The sequence below is a fragment of the Lissotriton helveticus genome, chromosome 11, assembly GCF_964261635.1.
Source record: "Lissotriton helveticus chromosome 11, aLisHel1.1, whole genome shotgun sequence".
Taxonomy (NCBI): Eukaryota; Metazoa; Chordata; class Amphibia; order Caudata; family Salamandridae; genus Lissotriton; species Lissotriton helveticus.
In genome coordinates this window covers 1,025,620,614-1,025,633,487 of record NC_136072.1, presented here as the reverse complement: position 1 = coordinate 1,025,633,487, position 12,874 = coordinate 1,025,620,614, and the positions used below count along the sequence as shown (strand labels likewise).

The window sequence follows — 12,874 nt, the reverse complement described above, 5'->3', positions numbered from 1 at the left end:
CTGATGTTCGCTGACGATACTCTCATTTTATCTAAGACCCCTATGGGGCTGCAGCGTGCACTGAACATTTTCGATGCTTTTTGCGTTGAGCATGGCCTAGAGGTGAACGTGGGAAAAACAAAATTAATGGCCTTTTCATCTGGCCGTAGGAACCACCCCAAAGTAACCTTGAATAACAGCAGGTTGGATATTGTTGCAGAATTCACGTATCTGGGGGTCCAGATTGCCGAGGGCACTGGTTGGGCACATCATATGGACAAAGTGGTCCTAAGACATCAGCAGCTCTCAGGTGCCCTTAGGGGCGAGCACCGTAAATCCAAGACAAAACCTATAAAACCAGCACTTACGGTGTATGACGCAAAGGTCTTGGGTGCTACTTTATACGGCGCAGAGCTATGGGCCTGGGAAAGTATTGCGGCATTACAGATTTCGGAGAATAAGTTTTTGCGAGGGATCACAGGACTTTCACAGAGCACCCCGTTAACTCCATTGTTTTTGGAACTAGGTAGGCGCTCTATCATTGATAGAGCCCGATTGCGTCCACTCCTCTACTGGAGGCGCCTCTGGACGACTCCAGAAATTAGACAATATGCGGAGGGCTTTCTGTGGATAATCCAGGAAGATACATTCCATAAGATAAAATGGCTGAAACATCTGAAGTCTATGCTAGGCAATATAGGGTTTTCAAATCTTTGGAATAATCCTGAAGGAGAGATTTTCCCCAGTAAGGAAAACCTAAAAAAACAGTACTGGGATTGGGTGGGTGTTAAATTGCTGAAAGATACAAGGACTGACTCCATGTCTGGCCGGTTTCTGGAGTCAAAAATTTTACCCGCCTTAGAAAATTATTGGGACAACATCACGGTACCAATGGATAGGAAATTGGTTTTTCAGCTAAGGTCAGGATCTATCCCCCTGAAGAAAATGACAGCTGGCTGGAATAAATCGACCAATAATTTATGCCCTGCATGTGAATATGCCGAAGAGAGCATAGGCCACTTCCTATTCGTATGTCAAGCCTATAAGAAACCTAGGGCTAAATGGCTTACGCCGGTATGTAAGAACCTAGGGACACGCGATAGTACTGTGGCCTTAAGAATTTTATGTACAACTACTCAGGACTCGATAGTCATAGGGGTGGCTAAATATCTAGGTTGGGCCTGGGCAATTAGACGACGGGCTCTTGGGAGAATTGTGTAATTAGGGATCCCTTTTAAAAACTGATAATGTAATATATTTTATCATGGTTTTAGATGCAATATTGTATGGGCTGCACTGTAAGTTTAATGTCTTTTTATTGTTATTATGTATTATTGTGTAATTGTTTTACATGTCATGTGCTTTTATGAAAATTGTTTCGAATAAAGCTTATACAACAACAACAACAGTGCAGCAAGAGCAGTGGCACTGGGACCAAAAGCTCCAGGAACCCCACTAAACACCCATTATTGCTATACTTTATTCCTTTACAGGCAACCACAAGTGCAGTTACCTTGCAAACAACAGGATCATGATTTGAATGGTGAAGCAAGTGCAGTAGCACCAGGCCCAAAAGATGTCAGAACTCCTCTAAACACACAATATTGCTACATTTGACTACTAAACAGACAGTCACAATTGCAGTTACTTTGCAGTTAAAAGGGGCTTGATTTGAATGGTGCAGCAGGTGCAGTGGCACCGGGGCCAAAAGCTCTAGGGAATCCACTAAACACATAAAATTGCTAAATTTTACAATTAAGCAGGTAGTCACAAGTGCGGTTATCTAGCAGGCACTAGGGCCATGATTTCAATTGTGCTGCAGGTGCAGTGGCACCAGGGCCAAAAGTTGTCAGAACTCCTCTAAACACCAGAAATTGCTATATTTAACAACTAAATAAGCAGTCACAGGTACAGTAACCTTGCAGGCACTAGGGTTATGATTTCAATGGTGCAGTAAGTGCAGTGACACCAGGGCCTAAAGCTCTAGGAAAACCTCTAAACACCAAATATTGCAATAGTTTACTACTAAACAGGCAGTCACAAGTGCAGGTGATAGGATCATGATTTGAATGGTGCAGCAGGTGCAGTGGCACTGGGGCCAAAAGCTCCATGGAGCCCACAAAATACAGAATATTGCTACATTTTACAATTAAACAGGCAGTCACAAGTGCAGTTATCTGGAAGGCACTAGGGGCATAATTTAAATAGTGCAGTAGGTGCAGTGGCACCGGGACCAAAAGTTGTAAGAATGCCTCTAAACTCATAATAGTGCCAATACATCAAATAATTCTGCTATTTCCTCTTTCATTTCATTTTTCAAAATGTAGCTATTACTTACCCGCACTATGCCACTAGTAAAAGCATAATATACTGCCTTTTTGTACATAAACAAGTTATAACGCTTTAACAGACTTTCTGTAACTTAGATTGTACAACTATTCGGCAAGCTACGACTTACAACAAAAACAGTTTTGTTTGTTATTGTTGGCAAAAGGTAAAGCGGTGTTGCAGGCAACACGAAGGGGGAGGCAATATGGGCGAGGGGGGCGGCAACATGGAAGACAGGGAGAAGGCAATACAGAGAACAGAAGTGTGTGGTGAAAAAAGCAATACGACATAGCAAGAGGTGTCCGCGTCTTAGCTCTTTTTTTTGTTATCGCATGGAGGAGGGTGAGGGCAATCAAAAACAGATAAGGGAGGATGGGGGGCAAGCAAACAGAGCCGGGAGGGAGGGTGGGGGCAAGCAAACACAGAGCGGGGAGGGAGGGTGGGGGCAAGCAAACACAGAGCGGGGAGGGAGGGTGGGGGCAAGCAAACACAGAGCGGGGAGGGAGGGTGGGGGCAAGCAAACACAGAGCGGGGAGGGAGGGTGGGGGCAAGCAAACACAGAGCGGGGAGGGAGGGTGGGGGCAAGCAAACACAGAGCGAGGAGGGAGGGTGGGGGCAAGCAAACACCGAGCGGGGAGGGAGGGTGGGGGCAAGCAAACACAGAGCGGGGAGGGAGGGTGGGGGCAAGCAAACACAGAGCGGGGAGGGAGGGTGGGGGCAAGCAAACACAGAGCGGGGAGGAAGGGTGGGGGCAAGCAAACACAGAGCGGGGAGGAAGGGTGGGGGCAAGCAAACAGACCAGGGAGGGAGGGTGGGGGGCAAGCAAACAGGGACCGGGGAGGGACGGTGGGGGCAAACAAACATGGACCGGGGAGGGAGGGTGTGGGTAAGCAAACACAGAGCGGGGAGGAAGGGTGGGGGCAAGCAAACACAGAGCGGGGAGGAAGGGTGGGGGCAAGCAAACACAGAGCGGGGAGGAAGGGTGGGGGCAAGCAAACAGACCGGGGAGGGAGGGTGGGGGGCAAGCAAACAGGGACCGGGGAGGGACGGTGGGGGCAAACAAACATGGACCGGGGAGGGAGGGTGGGGGGACAAGCAAACACGGACCGGGGAGGGTGGGGGGGGACAAGCAAACACGGACCGGGGAGGGTGGGGGGGGACAAGCAAACACAGACCGGGGAGGGAGGGTGGGGACAAGCAAACACAGACCGGGGAGGGAGGGTGGAGACAAGCAAACACAGACCGGGGAGGGAGGGTGGGGACAAGCAAACACAGACCGGGGAGGGAGGGTGGGGACAAGCAAACACAGACCGGGGAGGGAGGGTGGGGACAAGCAAACACAGACCGGGGAGGGAGGGTGGGGACAAGCAAACACAGACCGGGGAGGGAGGGTGGGGACAAGCAAACACAGACCGGGGAGGGAGGGTGGGGACAAGCAAACACAGACCGGGGAGGGAGGGTGGGGACAAGCAAACACAGAACGGGGAGGGAGGGTGGGGACAAGCAAACACAGAACGGGGAGGGAGGGTGGGGGCAAGCAAACACAGACCGGGGAGGGAGGGTGGGGGCAAGCAAACACAGAGCGGGGAGGGAGGGTGGGGGCAAGCAAACACAGAGCGGGGAGGGAGGGTGGGGGCAAGCAAACACAGAGCGGGGAGGGAGGGTGGGGGCAAGCAAACACAGAGCGGGGAAGGAGGGTGGGGGCAAGCAAACACAGAGCGGGGAGGGAGGGTGGGGGCAAGCAAACACAGAGCGGGGAGGGAGGGTGGGGGCAAGCAAACAGAGCGGGGAGGGAGGGTGGGGGCAAGCAAACACAGAGCGGGGAGGGAGGGTGGGGGCAAGCAAACAGAGCGGGAGGGAGGGTGGGGGCAAGCAAACACAGACCGGGGAGGGAGGGTGGGGGCAAGCAAACACAGACCGGGGAGGGAGGGTGGGGGCAAGCAAACACAGACCGGGGAGGGAGGGTGGGGGCAAGCAAACACAGAGCGGGGAGGGAGGGTGGGGGCAAGCAAACACAGAGCGGGGAGGGAGGGTGGGGCCAAGCAAACACAGAGCGGGGAGGGAGGGTGGGGCAAGCAAACACAGACCGGGGAGGGAGGGTGGGGGCAAGCAAACACAGACCGGGGAGGGAGGGTGGGGGCAAGCAAACACAGACCGGGGAGGGAGGGTGGGGGCAAGCAAACACAGACCGGGAGGGAGGGTGGGGGCAAGCAAACACAGACCGGGGAGGGAGGGTGGGGGCAAGCAAACACAGACCGGGGAGGGAGGGTGGGGGCAAGCAAACACAGACCAGGGAGGGAGGGTGGGGGCAAGCAAACACAGACCAGGGAGGGAGGGTGGGGTCAAGCAAACACAGACCAGGGAGGGAGGGTGGGGTCAAGCGCAAACAGACCAGGGAGGGAGGGTGGGGTCAAGCAAACACAGACCAGGGAGGGAGGGTGGGGTCAAGCAAACACAGACCAGGGAGGGAGGGTGGGGTCAAGCAAACACAGACCGGGGAGGGAGGGTGGGGGTCAAGCAAACACAGACCGGGGAGGGAGGGTGGGGGTCAAGCAAACAGACCGGGGAGGGAGGGTGGGGGTCAAGCAAACACAGACCGGGGAGGGAGGGTGGGGGTCAAGCAAACACAGACCGGAGAGGGAAGGTGGGGGGCAAGCAAACACAGACCGGGGAGGGAGGGGCAAGCAAACACAGACCGTGGAGGGAGGGGCAAGCAAACAGACCGGGGAGGGAGGGTGGGGGGCAAGCAAACAGACCGGGGAGGGAGGGTGGGGGGCAAGCAAACACAGACCGGGGAGGGAGGGTGGGGGGCAAGCAAACACAGACCGGGGAGGGAAGGTGGGGGGCAAGCAGACACAGACCGGGGAAGGAGGGTGGGGGGCAAGCAAACAGACATGGGAGGGAGGGTGGGGGGGCAAGCGAACACAGACCAGGGAGGGAGGGTGGGGGCAAGCGAACACAGACCGGGGAGGGAGGGTGGGGGCAAGCAAACACAGACCGGGGAGGGAGGGTGGGGGCAAGCAAACACAGACCGGGGAGGGAGGGTGGGGGCAAGCAAACACAGACCGGGGAGGGAGGGTGGGGGCAAGCAAACACAGACCGGGGAGGGAGGGTGGGGGCAAGCAAACACAGACCGGGGAGGGAGGGTGGGGGCAAGCAAACACAGACCGGGGAGGGAGGGTGGGGGCAAGCAAACACAGACCGGGGAGGGAGGGTGGGGGCAAGCAAACACAGACCGGGGAGGGAGGGTGGGGGCAAGCAAACACAGACCGGGGAGGGAGGGTGGGGGCAAGCAAACACAGACCGGGGAGGGAGGGTGGGGGCAAGCAAACACAGACCGGGGAGGGAGGGTGGGGGCAAGCAAACATAGACCGGGGAGGGAGGGTGGGGGCAAGCAAACATAGACCGGGGAGGGAGGGTGGGGGGCAAGCAAACATAGACCGGGAGGGAGGGTGGGGGGCAAGCAAACATAGACCGGGAGGGAGGGTGGGGGGCAAGCAAACACAGACCGGGGAGGGAGGGTGGGGGGCAAGCAAACACAGACCGGGGAGGGAAGGTGGGGGTCAAGCAAACACAGACCGGGGAGGGAGGGTGAGGGTCAAGCAAACACAGACCGGGGAGGGAGGGTGGGGGTCAAGCAAACACAGACCGGGGAGGGAGGGGCAAGCAAACACAGACCGGGGAGGGAGGGGCAAGCAAACACAGACCGGGGAGGGAGAGTGGGGGGCAAGCAAACATAGACCAGGGAAGGAGGGTGGGGGTCAAGCAAACAGACCGGGGAGGGAGAGTGGGGGGCAAGCAAACATAGACCGGGGAGGGAGGGTGGGGGTCAAGCAAACAGACCGGGGAGGGAGGGTGGGGGTCAAGCAAACAGACCGGGGAGGGAGGGTGGGGGTCAAGCAAACAGACCGGGGAGGGAGGGTGGGGGTCAAGCAAACACAGACCGGGGAGGGAGGGTGGGGGTCAAGCAAACACAGACCGGGGAGGGAGGGTGGGGGTCAAGCAAACACAGACCGGGGAGGGAGGGTGGGGGTCAAGCAAAGACAGACCGGGGAGGGAGGGTGGGGGGCAAGCAAACACAGACCGGGGAGGGAGGGTGGGGGTCAAGCAAACACAGACCGGGGAGGGAGGGTGGGGGGCAAGCAAACACAGACCGGGGAGGGAGGGTGGGGGGCAAGCAAACAGAGCGGGGAGGGAGGGTGGGGGGCAAGCAAACACAGAGCGGGGAGGGAGGGTGGGGCATGCAAACACAGAGCGGGGAGGGAGGGTGGGGGCATGCAAACACAGAGCGGGGAGGGAGGGTGGGGGCAAGCAAACACAGAGCGGGGAGGGAGGGTGGGGGGCAAGCAAACACAGTCCGGGGAGGGTGGGTGGGGGGTTAAGCAAACACAGTCCGGGGAGGGTGGGTGGGGGGTTAAGCAAACAGTCCGGGGAGGGTGGGTGGGTGGGGGGGCAAACAAACACAGACCGAGGGGGGAGGGAGGGAGGGTGAGGGGGGCAAGCAAACACAGACCGGGGAGTGAGGGTGGAGGGGCAAGCAAACAGACCGGGGAGTGAGGGTGGAGGGGCAAGCAAACACAGACAGGCACACAAACATTGACCGGGGAGGGAGAAAGGGTGAGGGGCAAGCAAACACAGACGAGGGAAAGGGTGGGGGGCAAGCAAACAGACTAGAGAGATGGTGGGGGGCAAGCAAACACGGATGAGGGAGAGAGGGTGGGGTAAGCAAACAGATGAGAGCGAGAGGATGGGGCAAGAAAAGACGGATGAGAGCGAGGGTGGGGCAAGTAAACAGACAAGCGGGTGGGAGCAAGCAAACAGACGAGAGAGGGGGTGGGGGCAAGCAAAGACGGATGAGAGAGAGGGGGGCAAGCAAACAGACGAGACAGAGGGTGGGGGCAAGCAAAACACGAGAGAGGGGTGGGGGCAAGCAAACGGATGAGAGAGGGTGGGGCAAGCAAACACGGATAAAAGAGAGGGGGCAAATGTTTTGCAAACAAACATGGACGAGGAAGGGAGGGTGGTGGGCAATCAAACACGGATGAGGGAGGGGGGCAAGCAAACAGACGAGGGAGGGTGGGGGGCTGGCGAGAGAGGCTGGGTGCAAGCAAGGGAGGAAGAGTGGGAGGCAAGCATTGGAAGCAAGGGAGAGAGGGTGGGAAGCAAGCAAGGGAGAGGGTGGGAGGCAAGCAGGGGAAGGAAGCAAACACGGACCTGGGCAAGCAAATACAGACCTGGGCAAGCAAACATGGACCAGGGAGAGATGGTGGTGGGCAAGTAGCAACATGAACCATGGGCGTCATGCAGCAATACAGACCAGGGCGGTTGGGTGGAACACTGAGAGGAAGAAGTACAAAAGGAAGCCAATCGAAAAAGAGGCACTCTAGTACAAACATAAGCAATGGCAACTTCATAAAGTAGTGGTGTGAATCGGTCACTTGTGGATAAAAGTCATCACAGACATTTTGATTTCATTTTTAGGACATGTAGTTATGTTTTGCCTTTGCAATCAGTTAACGTCATCTTAAGCATTAATTCCAAAGCTACTCACATTCTCAACTAATTTCACTGGATTAGAAGGGGAAACAATAAGATAGTTTTACCAATGCATGGATGTAGGAAATACTACGTTCTTACCTTGCACATGCCAAGGCAACAAGAGCAGCAGCAGAATTTTCCCTTTGTTTATGCAGGATTTGCTGGCCTGAGGCAAATGTTTCCTCCAGCCAGGAGCAAAGTAAAGACTCAATTCCATTAAGACAATCTATAGGTTCCTTAGTCAAACTCAAGGGCTGGCAGTCTCGAAGGCAATTCAATAGCACTTCTGCTGTGATATTACAAAGCGAGGGGTCTGTTCTACTCTGAGACTGAATAAGAGGAAAGACTAGGAGTAGTCCCATTCGAGATGTAAACGGTGCCTGCTCAGGTTGCTGCAGAAGCCCCTGCCGCTTGAGTAAGGCCAAGGTTTCCTCATCACCGGAGCCATCACGTTCATGCTGCTCCTCAAGAGCAATTTGACGCTGAGCATTCCATAGTCCCCGCAAAGCATTCAGGCGGTATTCGAGCAGACGGGCGTAGGCATTGCTCTGGTTCCCACAAACTGCGCGCAAGCGTTCTGCTAACTCAGTTGGATTCTTTGTTTCAAATGTTAAAATCTAAAATAAAGAAAAAACAAGATTACAAACGAAATAAATACTGCACATTTGATCAATGATCCTATGTTGAAAACACAGATATGTTGTAACTCTTCATTTACCTCTAATGCCTCCCTTATCCATCAAGTCTTTTTATTTGTTTCTAAATACGTCCTACCAAAAAGTCAGGTTCCGCCCAAGTGGAGACCGTGTATTGCGTGAACATGTGTTATCATTAAATATTTATGATCTGGGACCCTTTGTCACTTGGTCCTTTCACTTCATATGTAAGGGTGAGGACCCACCACAATCTTCCAGAACGTAAACTGTTGGATATTGTTGTTTTCCCATCACCAATACTAATTTCTGGTGCACACTAAGTACAAATAACTACGGTGACATTAGAAAAGAGATGAATCACTTAAATACACAAAAATTATCTCTCAGATATTATTCAGAAATACAAAAAAAGTTCATTCAAAGCGTTACATGAAAAACACCGGAGAGGTGTTTATTGTGCGCTTTAAATAATCTACATTAACCAGCTTTTAAAAAATTGTTTTTTTAAGTCAGTTCACTTAACTTGTTGCTACTCTCGCAGCTTACCGTCACACTATAGGGAAAGTTGTGGGTCATTTGGGAGAGAACAGGAGTGTGACTCAGGGGTCCACAGGAGCCATTCACACCTCTGGAAATAGCTAGTAAGGATTAGGTATGGCATCAAAGGATCAGGGGCATAGGCATAACCCCCACCACGCACCTGACCCACTTCCCCAGTCCTATAGTGCACCTATGTGTATTGTTCTTGTGCACAAAGTATGCAGCCTCCCCACATCTAGCAGCCCGCCAGGGGCTGGCCTAGGTAGAAGGAGGTGGAGTACTTTCTTAAACTAGGTACGAGGTTGTCAACAAAACCTCGGGCCTTTTAGGGCAATTTGACTATTTTCTTAATTGGATGAAACTCTTGGCATCTCAAAATGCAATAAGAGCTGTGCGCCATTTTACATTGGTGTAACTTTTTCTGATTGGTCTTGTGTTTTCCCTTTCGTGTACTTGACAATCTTTAGAGTCCACACGGGGAGCTCCAAGGTTTTTGACGTTCAACCAGCAGTGAACAGTATTTTGTTTGGCAAGCTGTGCCCCCAAAGCCAGGGTATGGTGTTGTTGAGTAGAGATCGGTTTAAGGAAGTGGGCTACCAAGAAGTTATGATGACTCTTCAGCCTAGTGGCAAAAAGCAAATCTAACACATTTTCTTCACGACAGAGCCGATGAACTACAGGAGACCTTGTGTTCTTATTTTACAGTGAGACACCACACCATTGCGAGCTTTGTATCAACTCTTTTGTAGACAACAGACAGATGGCATATTTCTTCTTTTCTCTAGACCTTACAGTAACATCGCACTGCTTTTATGCTATGTCCCAGATTCTGGAACCCCTGCATCTGTTTAAGACATTTCTGCTGCATGATTAATTGACAAACTTTATTGTGGTTTGAATCCCGGTGTGCATGAGACAGGGTTTGAAACACCCACCCTAGGTCTGGCCACATTGCAAGAGGTTTAAAAATGCTCTCCACGTATTATAAAGCTTTCACTGTGAGATTTAAGAACATTTACTTATTTGATCAATGCATTGTGATCTCCTGAAAGCTGCAGGTTTAGATGTCAAGGTTTTAAAGAAAAAACCAAATGGGGACCCCAAGGACCTCAACAATCTTCGCCCGATCTCCCTCCTGGCAGCACCAGGCAAAATGCTTGAGAACGTTATCCAGCGCCAATTGAATCAATTTATTGAGCAAAACAAAATATTACACGAGACACAATCAGGCTTTAGACCCGGCTTTAGCACTGAAACAGCACTAATTGAGGTGGCTGAGTCAGTGAGGTGGTCGATGGATTCGGGAGATTCAGCTATATTGGTGCTCCTGGATCTGTCGGCCGCCTTTGATACGGTCGACCACAATATTCTGCTGCTGCAACTGGCGAAGCTAGGCATCCAGAGCCAGGCTTTGGAGTGGATACAATCATACCTGACTCAAAGGACTCAGAAGGTGGCTCTAAAGAATGTCTCCTCTTCTCCAAAAACCCTCAGCTGTGGTGTCCCCCAGGGTTCGGCCTTGAGCCCACTCCTATTTAATGTTTACCTCGCTCCACTCTTCACGCTAATTGCCAACTGGGGGATCAAGGCAATTTCATACGCCGATGACACCCAGCTGGTGTTCCCATATTCAGAGGTGTCAGACATCCTTTCTGAGTCTGAAGGGGTGCCTACAAGACGTGGCCTGCTGGATGAACACCAATAAACTAAAACTCAATGCCAGCAAGACAGAGGTGATCTTTTTCGGAAAAAGCCCCCCTCCACCATCTGAACTATGGTGGCCGGCAGAGATGGGACACGCCCCCTCGCCCAGCCACTCAGCAAGAAATCTTGGAGTCCGGTGGGACGACAAGCTGTCATTTGCTTCACACATCCAGCAAGTGGCAGGTTGCTGCATGAGCAAACTGAGAAATCTCCGCAAGATTCTCCGATTTTTACCAACTAGCTGCCGAAAAACTGTAATCCATGCCACAGTTACTTCAAGGCTGGATTACGCCAATGGCTTGTATCTGGGCTTACCAAAGTATCTTATACAACAACTCCAAATGGTCCAAAATGCGGCTGCGAGACTTTTAATGAGGATTCCTTACAAACACTCTATCTCTCCGCATCTCCTTTCCCTTCACTGGTTACCAGTGGCAAGCAGAATAAAATTTAAAGCACTCACCCTGGCTTTTAGATCTCTGTTCGGCAACTGCCCAAATTACCTGAAAGCTAGACTACCAAGATACACCCAAGCCCGGTCCCTTAGATCCAACAACAGTGTACGCATTACAGCCCCTAGAGCAAAAAGAGCCAGGTTAGGTGGACGCACCTTCGCAGCCAATGTGGCGGCACTATGGAAATCGCTACCCCCTGCTCTCCAACAGGCTCCATCCGAAGCATGTTTCAAACGATTACTGAAAACCTGGCTGTTTGCCCAACCACGCTAGGCACCACGTTAGACTCCAGCTCTCTACCTAAACGGGCACAACACTGTTGCTATAGCGCCGGGACACCTCCTCGTGAGGTAGCTGTTCGCGCTTTATAAAACTCTGTATTATTATTAATATTATTATTAATGCTTCCTTTTCACTGGAGAAATACATTATTTCAGATACAAATACATAGATATTGAATATAAAATTCATAAACAAAATTAAACAAATTGTTGAGAAAATATAAGTTATGCAGTATCAGAAATGAATAAATAATGTATACGATATCCCTGGATCCATCTTGCATGCTTCATATCTCAAAAAGCACCTTTTACATTCCTTCATGACCATCCCAGAGTCTGGCCATCACAAGCCACCTATCACCTTCCTCCAAAATAGGCATCTCCGTTGCATAGCAATAAGAATGTAAAATATATATTACTGAGAGGATCCTTGTCAAATCACCATTTAGCTGCACATAACCAATGCAACAAAAACGACCTATTCAAATTTTCGAGAAACAACTTCAGTTGACCTGAAAATAATACATCCCATGAAGGGGTAATCTGTTCTCCTGTCAAGGCACCCATTTCCTTACATAATCCCAAACGTCAATCGGATACCTGCAGTAAGCAAGCATAATTGTGACGTACGTGCCCACAAGGCCACAAACAGAGTAAAGGGCAAGAGGCCTACACCCCCCAATGAAATAATTTCTCCTGGGTATAGTACAGATTATGGATTAGCGTGAAATGCAGAATTTTAATGTTTGCTGTATTTACTAGAGTAAGTCTTTTTTTCAACGCTAAAATCTGCCAAGTACTTGCTGGTCTACCCAGTGTTCCCAACCACTTCTCTGCTCCTTTCCAACCGTTTTGCTTCATTTTTACAGAGAATAACTTCTAAACAAATCTAATTCCCACACCACTCAATCAAATAACTTTATTCGATCTTAAAACAAAGAACATAAAAGTACAGTGGTTCATTGCCTACATTCTCATAAAGTGTCAGTGAATATACTTCAGCTCAGCTCACATTCGGCTATCTCATTCCAATAAAACATTACTCCTAAAAGAACAGTTCTGATTAAAATAACAGATTGATATGGCGCATTATTAATTTGTAAAATGGGATTATGTAGATTGATTACCCTACCAAGCCTGTCAATCTCATATGATCCAAAATCATGTGGCCCAAACCCACATAATTTGCACCTACAGTAACCATTCCTATCGGTGGTAGTCTACTAAGATCCAAATCCTCCCTTCAACAGCAGAAGAAATGTTTTATTTAAATACATTTATAGAACCCTGCGTTTAGGGTGTTGAACTTCCGCATGTTATTTCACGAAATTAGAGAAAAGTTCCATTCTGTATTGTTTAAGATACCCACCTTAAGGTTATGTGCTAGGCTGAT

The 12,874-nt window shown here is 51.2% G+C and overlaps 1 protein-coding gene across 4 annotated transcripts in view; it reads right to left on the bottom strand.

The window, feature by feature from the left end:
• HECTD4 (HECT domain E3 ubiquitin protein ligase 4) overlaps nt 1-12,874 on the bottom strand; it is a 2,216,728-nt gene that overhangs the window by 2,064,007 nt on the left and 139,847 nt on the right. For all 4 annotated transcript variants that reach the window (XM_078667422.1, XM_078667425.1, XM_078667423.1 and 1 more), the window contains exon 2: nt 7,945-8,462. In XM_078667422.1, coding sequence (XP_078523548.1) covers nt 7,945-8,462 — 518 coding nt within the window. The remainder of the gene's footprint in view (nt 1-7,944; nt 8,463-12,874) is intronic.